At 35.2% G+C, this 14,435-nt stretch overlaps 1 protein-coding gene across 1 annotated transcript in view; it reads left to right on the plus strand.

The window, feature by feature from the left end:
• Positions 1-14,435, plus strand: part of Alms1 (ALMS1 centrosome and basal body associated protein) — a 202,822-nt gene that overhangs the window by 174,988 nt on the left and 13,399 nt on the right. The window contains exon 26 of the mRNA XM_076833468.2: positions 13,344-13,461. Within this exon, the coding sequence (XP_076689583.1) occupies positions 13,344-13,461 (118 nt within the window). The remainder of the gene's footprint in view (positions 1-13,343; positions 13,462-14,435) is intronic.

Genomic DNA, 14,435 nt, shown 5'->3' on the forward strand with positions numbered 1-14,435 from the left:
TGAAAATAGAGTCTATTTTGACATATTTATACAAACATTGAGTATATCTTATTCTAATTAGGGTTTGTGATTGCTTATTTAAAAATTTTCCCTTTATACTTATCCCTGTCTCCCCACAGGTAACTGTCCTTATTATGTAAATATCTTTTGGTTTACATGCATACTTAAAATATTTATTTGATATGTATGCATGTATTTTTAAATTTATATAAAAATATCATTATTTTTCTTATGCTTACTAAAGGTATTTTCAGGATCCGCCCACATTGCTTTAAGTACATTTAATCCAAGTTTCTAATTATAATATATGAGGTATCTATCAGCCCATGAACTTTCCCTGTGATGAACACCCAGGTTGCTGTCAACGCCTCAGCACCACAAAACATATCTGGACCTTTTTAAACTTGTCTGAGAGTGTCTTAATGTATATAATCAGAGTTTTAGGAATATAAGCTGCATGTATACTTAATGTCTACCAAATACTAAATTTCTTTCCAGTCCACATTTCTGCCTGGAATGCTTGAAAATGTCCATTTCTACTTCTCTGCCAGTAATTTCCAGTTTTTTGAAGAAGAAGAAATACAAATTTCTATACAACGGACCTTTTTTTTTTTTTTAATTAGATGCTACTTGTCTTAGCACCAACCATATCCCCATTATGTAATTCACAAAGGAAGAAAGAGTATCTTTTAGAGACCCTGCTCTGCTTTCAACCAGAATTCATTCATTTGTTCATTCATCCAAATCTGATCATAATAAAGAATATGACAAAAGTACAATGAGTGAGATACTTTAATATGCTTTTCTCAGATTTGAACATATAACATAGATGAGGAAAGATATGGAAGATTTTAATGATACCAACAAGGTTTATTTAAAATGTCTTCATGAAACTTCATTCCCCAAACATAGCATCCATAGTTTTTCCAAATATCTATAGAATATTTATTAAAATTAATTGAACATTAGGCAAAAGGTTGATAAATCCTAAAAGTAGACATTTTATAAATAAGCTTATATTCTTTAACCACGATACAGCAAAATTGGAACTTAACAACTATAGTTTTTAAATTAAATACATGAAAATTTGAAAACATTGTTCTAAATTTATATAAATGTCCAGGTTATATAAGAATCCAAAACTGAAATTACAGTGTTTTTTCCCCCATTTAAATATAGCACATCAAAATTCATGGAATGTAGCTAAATCTAAAAAGAGGAAAATTTTCAGTTTTAAATAGTATTGAATAAAATCAACTAGAAAATAGAATTATGCATTCTAGACTGGAAAAAGACAACCAAATAAGTAAAGAAATTCACAAGTAGTAAAATGAATGTATAAGTTAATAATCAGTCCCCAAATTGATCAGTATAACGAAGATCTGATTCATTCAAAAGAACAGTAAGCCAGTCTTTGTTTATTATTACCAGGGAAAAATGGTTTATTATTACCATGACCAATGACTACATTAGTCATGTAGGAAGGGTATAATATCTTTATTTAAAATTTAATATTTTAATATAAAAATATTAAATATAATATACTATGCCACTTTAAGCTAATAGGTTTTAAAATTTAGGCTATAAATAAGTATGATTTTCTGGGAAAATTAAGAAAATTGGGCAAGAAGTTTTAAAACTTAAGTGTATCACTAATAGAAATGGAAAGACTGGGGCCAGGGATGTGGCTCAGTGGTAATGCTCTCACTTAGCATGTGAAGGTGCTGGTTTCGAGACTCAGCACCACATAATAAATACGGTATTGTGTCCATCTACAACTAAAAAAGGTTTTAAATAAAAGGACATGGAAATACTGTAATCTATAAGCTATATATCTGTGCCCTCCAGAAACTTTACACACGATCAAACTAAAAAGAAATGAAAGTACGTGTTTCTTCATCCCCTGCCAACTCTTGAATAGTATCAGTCTTTTTAATATTTGCCAATGCTTTAAGTTGAATTTTTAAAATATTAGATTTTAGATTTGCCCTTTATATTTCCATAGTTATTTGTCAATAGAGATTTTTTTTAATTAGAAAGTAAAATTCATAAATTATTAAAAAAAATCTAGTCTTCTGTTAAGCTAGACTCTAATCAGTTGGGTTTGGTACTTAATTATCATGGTTCTTTTGACATTTTAATCCAAAACAACTATAATAATATGTGGACACCTTATGAAAATGGAAAGATGTGAAGAGGAAACTAATTCTTACTGGAATATGAAGATTGGAACTTTATTTATTAAATCAGACATGGGACCAGAACAGCCATGTGAAAATATCTAACAAATTAGGTGTATCTGGTCTCAAGTGAAATAAAGATTTTAGAGTCATGCATGTTAGGGTGATCATAATCTTCATAGTTCTTAATCAAGAAGAAAGATATTTGGGAGAATCTGAAGAAAAAAAGTTACTTCAAGTTTGTAATTTTTCAAACCTGACATGACATGAAAAAAAGAAAAAAAAGAACAGTCCTTTGGGACCCATGTCTTCTAGCTCTACCACCCTCTATACCATTTTTATGATGATTTGTCAACATTCTGCTTTTTCTCATGTGTTAATTGATCGTTTTAGCCCAGGGCTCATTTTCTTGCTCTGTACCCTAAACTCTTGGCATACATGTAGTATAACTTCCCATTCTGTGGTTATAAATCATATGGAGTTACACTGGTTGTGTACTCACATATGAACGTAGGAAAGTTATGTCCAGTTCATTCTACTGTCTTCTCTATTCCATCCTCTCTCTCCTTCCTTCCCCTTTGTATAATTAAGTGAATATCTACCACTCCCCCCATTGTGTGTTAGCATCTGCATGTCAGAGAGAACATTGTGCCTTTGGTTTTTTGGAATTGGCTTATTTCACTTGGCAAGATAGTCCCATTTCCATCCATTCACTGGCAAATAACACAATTTCATTCTTCTTTATGGCTGAGCAATATTCCATTGTGTATATATACCACGTTTTCTCTATCCATTTATATGTTGAAGGACACCTTAGCTGGTATCATACCTTAGCTATTGTGAATTAATTGAGCTGCCACAAACATTGATGTGGCCACAACACTACAGAATGCTGATTTTAAGTCCTTTGGGTATATGCTGAGGAATGGGATAACTGGATCAAATGGTAGTTCCATTCTAGGTTTTCTGAGGAATCTCCATAGTGATATCCAGAGTGGTTGCACCAATTTGCAGTCCCACCAGCAATGTATGAGTGTGCCTTTTTCTCCACATCCTTGCCAAAATTTATTATAACTTGTATACTTGATAATTGCCATTCTGACTGGTGTGAGATGGAATTTCAGTGTAGTTTTAATTTGCATTTCTCAAATTGCTAAAGATGTTGAACATTTCCTCATATATTTTGTAGATCATTGGAATTTATTCTGAGAAGTGTCCGTTCAATTCCTTTGTTCGTTTATTGATTGGGTGGTGGACTTTTTTTTTTTTTTTTTTTTTTGGTGCTAAGATTTTTGAGTTCTTTATATATTTTGGAGATTAATGCTCTATCTGAGGTGCAGGTGGCAAAGATTTTCTCCCATTCTGTAGGCTCTCTCATCACACTTTTAATTGTTTCCTTTACTGTGAAGAAGGTTTTAGTTTGATACCCTCCCATTTACTGATTTTTTAAATTCTACCTTTTGCACTCTTGGAGTCTTGTTAAGGAAATCAGTTCCTGAGCCAGTAAGTTAGTAGGAGCAGGGTTTCTGATCTAATTTCTAGGTCTTTGATCCACATTGAGTTTGGTGGAGGGTGAGAGATTAGGGTTTAATTTCATTTGGGGTACCTATGGATTTCCAGTTTTCTCAGAACCATTTGTTGAAGAGGCTCTTTTCTCTAGTGTATGTTTTTTCACCTCATCTAGTATAAGATGACTGTGTAGGTCTGACTCTCTGTCTTCTGTTAGGTTTCATTGGTCTTCATGTCTTTTTTAGTGCCATACCATGCTATTTTTGTTGCTGTAACTCTGTAGTATAATTTAATTCTGGGATTGTGATGCCTCCTGCTTCACTTTTCTCACTAAAGATTACTTTAGCTATTCTGTGCCTCTTATTTTTTCCAGGTGAATTTCATGACCGCTTTTTTTGATTCTGTGAAGAATATCATTGGAATTTTGATAGGAATTGCATTGAATCTCCATTGCACTTTTGGTAGTATGTCCATTTGACAAGATTAATTCTGCCTATCCAAGAAGGGAGGTCTTTCCATCTTCTAAGGTCTTCATTTTCTTTCTTTAGTGTTCTGTAGTTTTCATTGTAGTGTCCTTCACCTCTTTTGTTAAATTGATTCCCAAGTTTTATGTGTGTGTGTGTGTGTGTGTGTGTGTGTGTGTGTGTGTGTTTTGAGATCATTGTGAACGGGATTGTGTTCCTAATTTCTCTTTCAGCTGATTCATCATTAGAGTATAGGATTGCAGTTGACTTATGGCAGTTAATTTTGTATCCTGATACTTTGCTGAATTCATTTATGAGTTCTAGAAATTTTGTTGTAGAGTTTTTTGAGTCTCCTAAGTATAGGATCATGTTGTTGTCAAATAGGGATAGTTTGAGTTCTTCTTTTCTATTCATATCCCTTTAATTTCCATCATTTGCCTAATTGCTTTGGTTAGATTTTCAAGGACTATAGAGTAGAAGTAGTGAAGTGGGTATCCCTGTTTTGTTGCAGTTTTTAGAGGGAATGCTTTAAATCTTTCTCCATTTAGAGTAATGTTAGCCTTGGGTTTATCTTATAGCTTTTATAATGTTTAGGTATGATCCTTCTATTCCCATTTTTTCTAATCTTTTAAACATGAATGGATGCTATATTTTGTTAAATGTTTCTTCTGCATCTATTGAGGTAATCATGTGATTTTTGTTTTTAAGTCTGTTTATGTGATGAATTACATTTATTGATTTCAGTATGTTGAACCTTGCATCCCTGGGATGAAACCTACTTGACCATGGTGTCTATGTTTTTAATGTATTTTTGTGTGTGGTTTACCAGTATTAAGAACTTTTGCATCTATGTTCATCAGCTATTTTGGTCTGAAGTTTCCTTTCTTTGATGTGTCTTTGGTTTTGGTATCAGGGTGATATTAGCTTCATAGAATGTGTTTGGAAGAATTCTAGCCTTTTCTATTTTGTGGAATAATTTGTGGAGGATTGGTATTAGCTTTTCTTTAAAGTCTGTTAGACCTCTGCTGAGAGTCTGTCCAGTCCTGTGATTTTCTTTTCTGGTGAGCTTTTGATAGCTGCTTCAATTTCCTTACTGGAAATTGGTCATTTAAAATTTTCTGTATCCTCCTGGTTCATTTTAGGTAGGGCATATATCTGTAGGAATTTGTTAATGGAATTAAGATTTTCTAGCCTATTGGAGTATAAATTTTTAGAATAATTTCTGATTATCCTTTTTATTTAGTGTTTGTGGGGATACTTCCTTTTTTATCATAATTTTTTTTTAATTAATTTATTTATTTTTTCATCTTCCATACATTTGATTCAAATGAGTTATGCATTTCCATTTTTACCCCAAATACAGATTGCAGAATCACATCAGTTACACATTCACAATGTTTACATAATACCATATTAGTGACTGTTGTATTCTGCTGACTTTCCTATCCCCTACTATCCCCCCTCCCCTCCCCTTTCATCTTCCCTATCTCATCTGTTGTTGTTCCATTCTCTCCCTTCCCCCCCTTTCCCCTCACAACTTTGTATATGTGATTTCGTATAAAAATGACAATTTGAGTTTTATCTCTTTCTTTTGATTAGCCTGGGAAAGGGTTTATGAATTTTGTTAATTTTTCAAGGAACCAACTTTTTGTTTCATTGATACTTTGAATTTCTTATCTTAAATTTGTTGATTTTTTTTCCTGATTTCTATTATTTTCTATCTTCTATTGATTTTGGTGTAGGGTTTTTTTTTCCTCTTATTTTTCTATGCCTTGTAATGTTAGATTATTCCTTTGGTACTCTTCTGTTCTTTTAATGAATGAGCTCAGTGCTATGAACTTTCCTCTTAGAACTGCCTTCATAGTGTCCTAGAGATTTTGATGTGTTGTATCTCTATTTTCATTTGCTTCTAAGTATTTTTTATTTCACCCCTGATTTCTTCTATTAATCCATTCATTATTCAACAGTGAATTATTTATTCTCCAGCTGTTTCTATTTTTTAATCATATAGTAGATTTCTTATTTCATTCCATTATGATCTGATAGAATACAGGGTATTATCTCTCTTTTTTTATTTAGTAAAAGTTGTTTTGTGGCCTAAGATGTGGTCTGTTTCAGAAAGTATATTTAGTCATCGATGAAAGAAATTCTCTCTATATATATATATATATGATTCTGTAGCTACTTTATTATGTTTTGGTTTAGAAAATCTATCTAGTAATGAGGGAGGCATGTTAGAGTCACCCAGAATTCTTGTGTCATGGTCTATTTGATTTTTGAAATTGAGAAGGGTTGGTTGATGTACATAGATGCTCTATTGTTTGGGGCATAAATATTTAAGATTGTTATTTCCTGTTGTTGTCTGGTTCCCTTCAGCACTATGAAGTGAACTTCCTTGTCTCTTCTGATTAATTTTTGCTTAAAGTTCACTTTATCTGATATATGAGAATAGAAACACCTGCTTGTTTATGAGATCCATGTGAGTGATATGGTTTTTTTTTTTTTTTTTTTCCCCATCCTTTCAGTTTCTGTCTGGATGTCTTTGCCTATGAGGTGAGTCTCTTGAAGACAGCATATTGTTAGTCCTTGTTTTTGTTGTTTTTGGGCACTGGGGATTGAACTCGGCGGGCACTGAACCCCTGAACCTTATCACCAGCTTTATTTTGTGTTTTATTTAGATATAGGGTCTCACTGCGGTGCTTAGCACCTCACTTTGCTTAGCTGAGACTGGCTTTGAACTAACAATTCTCCTACCTCAGCCTCCTGAGCCACTGGGATTACAGGTGTGCACCACCTTGCCAAGCTTGGGTGTTGTTTTTTAATTCAGTCTGCTAGCCTGTCTTTTGATTAATGAATTTAGTCCATTAAAATTCAGTGTTGTTATTGAGAGATAAATTTTATTTCCTATCATTTTCATTTATTTCCCTTTGCTTTTCTATTCTCCTAGTTCAGAAGTTTCTCCTTCTACTGGATTTCATTCTTATCCTCCATTTCTTCTTCCTGAAATATTTTATTGAGTATATTTTGTGGTTCAAGCCTTCTAGTTGTGAATTAATTTTAACTTGTTTAGTAGCTTTCAAAATTCTATTCCTATTCTGTACGTTAGGCATTTGCATCATAATGTGCCTTGGAGTGGGTCTGTTGTAATTTAGAGTCCTCTATGCCTCCTATATTTGATTTTCCATTTCATTCTTAATATTTGGGAAATATGATATTATTCATTGAAAAGATTGTGCATTCCTTTAGTTTGTACTTCAGAGTCTTCATCTATCCCTATGAATCTTATATTTGGCCTCCTAATGTTATCCCATATTTCTTGAAAATTCTCGTCATGGTCTCTTAACATCTTTTCTCCATGATCAACTTGATTTTTCAAGATTATATACTTTGTTGCCTGAAACTGTCTTCAAAATGATCCCGTCTATTGGTGTTACTTTCCATCAAATTTTTAATTTGGTTTATTAATTCCTTCATTTTGAGGATTTCTGATTGTCTTCAAGTTCTCTATCTCCTTATTGAGGTGAACTTTCACTTCTTGTATTTTCTAATTTCATTCCTTATATCATCTTTTATCTGATAGAATAATTGCACCCCAGTTGCAACCCAGACCCTTTCTAAATTCCTTCTCTGACATTTCCTCCACTGTGGTGTCATGGAGTCTGTTGTTGAGGCATTCTGGGTTGTTTGGGATGGTTTGTTCCCTTGCTTTTTTATATTGTTTGCATCTGTTCAAATGGATCTGAAGAAGCTGAGTTTCTACCCTACAAACTTATAGTGTCCCTGTTAGTTTCCAGTACATCACAGATTAGGGGGAGCCACACAGTAGCAACAACCTATGTAAACAATATATAGCAATAAACTAAGAACTTTGTTCCTATTATGACATCTACAGTGTCAATTGGCACAATAAACAATTGGTAGGATCAGCAGTTTCCATTAGTAAAAACAGTAAGTAAGCATTTTATGCCTGGCATAAAATCAAACGATAGGTATTATCTTTGACTTCTATAATATCACTATAGCATTAGTGGCAGGGTCTGGCATTGTATATACCAATTAGTGTTATAAGATGTTAAGAATAAAGAGGAAATAAAGAGGTTAAAGAGGAAAAATGAAGAGATGTGAGGATAGAAAAGGTTTGTGATTTCAGTAAGTGAATGTTGAAATTAAAAATGTGACATAGGTTGTGATAGTTATATAGAGGGAGAAGAAAAAAATAGAAGTAAAAAAATTAAAGTAAAAACAACAGAATTTGGCTGTTATCGAGAGAAAAGGGAGAAAGATAAACAAGAGGAACAGAATTATGAAAATAACAAAACAAAATTGAATATACTAATAAAAAATCCTATCCCTCAACAGAACAAGGAAAAATGACATTTTTAAAAAATGCTAGAAATGAGAAAACGAATAGGTATATGTACAAATGTTCCTGAATCATTCAACACACTGGGGGGGGGGGGGCGGGGGGAATCCTGATGCAGAATTAAGTAGTTGTTTCCATTGCAGTGGACAAAAAGTTAATGGAAAATATGTTTGCTGTCTGTGCCCAACGGTCAACTGTCTGTCTTTCTCTTTCTTGAGGTATGTGCTGGGTGCAAGAGTAGGGACCCCAGGTTATCAACTCCTTTTTTTTTATGTTGCTCACGGGATGCTGTTTGGAGTTCAAAATCCTCTGCTTCCCTTCTTGGCAGTAAGACCGAAGTTTGGGGTGGGAAACACTGTCAGCTCTGCTCCAGGGTGAACCACAGCTGGGTTCTATGAGTACCTGTAGCTGGAGGTCTTGGGGGCAGAGCTTAGGTCCACCGAGGCCCTAGGTGCTTATTGCACAGCTAGTTTTCTGAAAATATTAAATCCACTCACCTTTTAAGAGCCCATCAGATGCCTATGCTGGGAGACAATACTCCCAAGAGTCTCCGCAGGCATCGACTCCTAAGTTGAGGGAGCCAGTCCCATGCAGCTTCTGTGGCTCGTGGGTTCCACCCTTTACAGCCTCCTGGGCACAACCACACCTGTCTGTTCAGGTTTCCAAACCCTCACAGTTGGTCCATGGACACACCAGCCCATTAAAGTTCTCAACCTACTACCTTCTCAGCCTACCGGGGTCAGTTTCTGAGAGAATCCTCCGCAACTGGTCCTTTGAGCCGCAGATCTCAAAGCGCGGAGGAAGCCAAATTCCCCTATCCTCCCGAACTGTTGTTACCCAAGCTAACTGCTTTCGGTGACTCATTTTATCCAGATTTTCCTTGGCTCAAACTAGTTTATGTGGCTGTTATCTTACCTGTACTGTTTATCGGAGCCAGCCTCATTTTCTGGGATCCGATTTCTCGGTTCCTTTATCTGCTGGCCACCACAGTGCATTCTGTTCCAGATGGCTCCTGCCTCGGTTCACTGAGGATGATTGTTAAACATGGGGCATCAATTGCATGCCAATTTATTGTGTCCAACAGACTCCGGATCAGCCTATTGCAGACTACCCCTCCAATCTCGGGATTTTCCATGCCAAGACCATCCGTTGTATTTATTGACTTTTCCCATTCTTGTGTGTTAATTCCACTGCTCCTTCAAGCAGCTTAGCCTTTATTCTTGTCCCTTTTCCTTGTTTCTTGTTCTCCAAATTTCCAAGTCTCTAAGGCACTTTGGCTGCCAGTATTGTTGAGTTTTAGTGAAATCCCTTTCACCCACCTCACAAAGAAGCAGTATTCCTCTTGCTTGAATCCCTGGTCACCAAACTACAATAATCCCTCTAGTCTACCATCCCCCACCCCCCGCGCCACCACCCTCCCCATTGTTCTTACGTCCCCTTTTCAGTAACAGGAGTAACCAACCATAAAGCATGTTAAACTTTTTACTCCAAAACCTTAATATTTCACATTTATTTGTTTGCATACATAAACAAATATTTTCATAGCTTTCTTTATAATTCATGTCATAAAATTTATCTCAAGTATATAGTCGTTTTTAGTTTATTGATAGAATCATGCAACCATCATTTTTTACACCCTTCCAAATAAATTGTTATGTATCAGTAGTCTTCATTTCCCATTTCCCACATTTGTCCCAGCCCACAGACAACCACGAATTACTTTCCATCTGTATGGATTTACCTGTTCTGCATATTTCATATAAATGGAATCATATAATATGTAGTCTTTTTGACAGACTTTTTTCATTTAGCATGTTTTCATGCTACATTATAGTCCATATTCGTTGCTTTTTACAGACAAATAATATTACATTGTGTGAATATAACACATTTATCCATCAGACCATGGACATTTGGGGTGTTTCCACTTTTGGGCTATCATGAACAAAACTACTGTGAACATTCATCTAAAGCTTTTGTGTGGCCATATGTTTTCACTTCTCTTAGGTATATACCCCAGATGTGGAATTATGGGAACATATGACAACTCTATCTTTAACCATTTGAGGAACTGCCACACTGTTTTCCAGAGCACTTGCACCATTTTTAAACCCCCATTAGCAACCTGAGTATTCCAATTTCTCTGTGTCCTAGTAAGCATTTGTTTTTGTCTTTTTTAATCTTCCCACCCTAAGGGCCTGAATAAATGTATTTTGTTGATGGAATTTATCTTTAGACTGTTTTCTGTTTTTGAATGATGGCAATATTATAAGCAGGAATTAAAGAAGATTTTTTTAGCAAAAAATAGAATTGCACACACCAAGGATACACAGTAAATGGGATTTTTCACCTTTGTGGTGCATATCATGGCTGGTTACCTACTCTGGAAGTGCCAGAGACCTTGGAAGACACCACAAGAGTCCTGTAGTCCTCCCACTCCCATCACATCAACACGCATCTGCACCAGTCTGTGCTTCAAGAACTCCATTGTTCCCTTTCTGTTCCTAGGACAGACATTCTATTTTCTCAGGCTGCAGTTGTTAAAGTTTTTGTTTTAAAGGTCCAAATTCTACTTAGGTCTAGTGTTGTTTCCAGAATAGCTCTCCAAAGGTCTAAAAAATAGGTCGGGTCTTCTTCTCAGGACCCTTCTTCCTTCCCCAAAGGGTTTGTTTTTAGGTCTTCATTCCAAACCATTCCTCATGGGTCATGGTTTCTTCTCCCCTTTCCAAATTTGGCAGCTTTCTTGGGTCCAAGTTCATCAATATCCAATTTTTAAACATGTTCCTTTGAATTAAACGTGCTGTGCTTCCGGTGGTGAGAGCATATTGACTGAGCCAATTGATCACCTTTCTGAAATTGGAACATTTCTATGGCCCAACACATGTTTTATTCCCTCTCACTGTTGAATTCATTAAATCTTTATTGCCACACCCTCCCCTGCAAAAATGGCAGCATACTTTGCTTTTTATACATTAATATCTATCTTGAAGGTCAGTGCATTCCAGCACCTACATGCTTTCTGCATTTGTACACTGTCCTTTCTGCATTTGTACACTTTTTTAACATCCTTGTGGACTCATAGTTTTATATTAGTTTCTTATAGCTTACCATCTAAATCATTTGTTCTTTCTAATGCTTCTGTAACTTCAAAAATGAAGATTTTATTCCTACTTCCTAATGGAGAAACTACAGCACAAAGCAATTGTGGTGCATGTGACAACTGGTAAAGGAAAGATCTGAGACTGGCTCAGGTTTTGGGACTCCAGATCACAAGTTGCTACCATTCTTCTTGCATAATTTGCAATCCTTTATAATTATTCTGCTAAATATCCTCTTGTTTGGCTTGGCCCATCATTCCTTCCTGTTATTATTTGGAATCCTGACAGCTATTAAAGGCACATTGTGCATTATATAGAATTTCTCCTCCTTTCCATACCTTCAAGACATTTACATTTTCCATCTGTGAAATGTTAAGAAGGAATATCTAGAGCCAAATCCAGTGACTAGAACATTATAGATGCTAGGTTAATATTTGTTGTGAAATACAAGGTATACTGCTCTATAAAGAGTTCTCTCTGTGTTAACAATATTCGAGTAAGGTTGGTTTAACCAGTTATGGTTCTGCCAACTTATATTATCATTCAACCCATATAACTCGTATCTTGCCCTTAACTGTGCCATGAGATGTTTTGTTCAAATCTAGCTGTATTCTACTATACATTCTTTTCGTCTGCCAATCAAGTGACCATATTTACTAGGGAAAACAAGGCTAATGTGGTGGTGCTTGTTTTGCCTGCCTTACTGAACCCAGGCTGAAATTTGCTAATCTTTTCTTTGACTTTCAAATGCTTTCAGATTATCAGATTGGTGATCAGGGTCTAAATTTTACAGGGCATCAGTGTCAAACTCATGTTTGCAATGCTCATCTTTCTGAAAATCAAACATAACTCTTTTTCTCCAGGATTTTGTTGGAAGTTCCCTGGGCATCTTGGATTATAGTTTATCTGCTCCAAGGGAGCAAATACTCTTGTTTCCTCTCCTGACTTGGTCCTCAATTAAAATCTATGAAATTTGCTTAAGTAAAAAAAAAAATCACTTGGCATTTATTCAAAATATAGATGTCCAAATCCTTCCCCTAGACATTGCAAATTATTGTTCTGGGTTACCCACCTCCCAGGACATTTTTGTGATGGCAAGTTTAAGAAATACCTTTTTATACTCTATTCATTCAGCTGTATTTTATGGTCTTTTTGTCATCCACCAGCCTTCCAACATCAGCTTCTATCCCTTAACTTATCCTTCATTACTCTACTTGCTTTGAACATAACTAAAATGGTCTTTGGTTCTTTTTCATGCCTTTTACAATACTCCCTTCATGACTTCTCATGGGACCTTGCAGCTCTTTGATGTTTGGAGAAGATCTTAATCTGCTTTATTGGAGAGCACTCTCTGCAGCACATCAATTTCTTTAGATCTCCTAGACCTTTTTATCTCATATCAAAATGATATATAGGTGTCAATTGAGAATTTCATTCTGCAGATTCATTAGGCTAGGTTTGGTTAGCATCTTTAAGTTTCTTCAAGCCCTTGGAAAACACCCAGCCCCTTTTTCTCTTAACTATTTTTCAGCAGCATGGGCCCTCTCCAACTACAATAGCATTCTCCTCCCTATCATGTGGTAATGTGTCTCAAGCTTCCTCCAACTGCATCTCAACAATTTGAATTGGATTAAAAGGGACTTTAGAGGACCTGTAGCCTTGTTTATCTTGTGGTTAACTGTGTCATTGATCATAGGGAACTCTAATGTTGACCTTTATGTTTTTCTAGGTGGCAAACCATATGATTTCTTCTGACTCTGTTTCATGTGCCAGTAGTTTCTTGAGCTTGAACTCTACTCTTTGCAATGAAGAAAATGTGCACATGTTAAACAAAGGTATACAAGCAGGTAAATCACTTGAATTCAAACTTTTCCATTGAAAGGCCTTTCTATGCATATAAGATAGTTAAGCTCACTCATAATAAGGGAAATGAAGATTAAAATTACCTGCATGGCCAAATACCATTTTCACCTATAAATTGGCAAAAATTCAAGTTTATGAACAAGAATATGTGGAAGGCAGCACTCTCAACCATTCTAGTGGGAGTATGAGTTGGTACAAACCCTGTGAAAGGCAAGTTGGTAGTTTCTGTTAAAATTCCTTTGACCCAGCATTTTTACTTTTGGAATTTAGCCTATAGAAATACTTGGATATGTGCAAATTGACAAGAATAACAAGTGTCCAAAGTAATCATTAACTGCTTGTTATAGCCAAAATTTAAGATAAACTGAGATATCCATCAGTAACTGAATGGTTATATAAATTACTATACTTCCACTAAAGAAATCCTACATAGTATGAGGAAGCTCTTTCTATACTCATAATGAAAGATCTTCAAGATACATGATTTAAAAGAAAAACAAAGGTATGGAATAGTATATATTATGCTACTACAAGTATTTTTTTAAAATAAAGGAGGGAAGAGAATTGCTTGAATGTACAAAAATATTTTTTCTGGAGTCCTGAGGTTGTAAATAAAGTAAATGGAGAACTAGTGAGAAGGAAGATTTCAAGTTTATGCCTTTCTGTATCTTTTAATTTTTTTTTTTAAACAAAGTTTAAAAAAGAAAAACTTCCTTCTTGGGTGTTTTTTTTTCCCTCCTACCTCCTCCCCCTTAAGTCTTTTCTTTACTTCTATCAACCTCTTAGCTGGGTGACTGCCAATAGGACTGTACAGTTTTACTGTCTTGGGATTGGAACCAAAATTCCTTACCTACTAAATCCATTTCATTCTTCTTTTTCTCTGATTCTGAACGGGCTTAGAAGTTAAAACCCACTTTCTTTCTCCATTTCTCTCCATCTCTTTCTCCCTCTACATCTC

This window comes from Callospermophilus lateralis, chromosome 14 (genome assembly GCF_048772815.1).
Source record: "Callospermophilus lateralis isolate mCalLat2 chromosome 14, mCalLat2.hap1, whole genome shotgun sequence".
NCBI classification, from domain to species: domain Eukaryota; kingdom Metazoa; phylum Chordata; class Mammalia; order Rodentia; family Sciuridae; genus Callospermophilus; species Callospermophilus lateralis.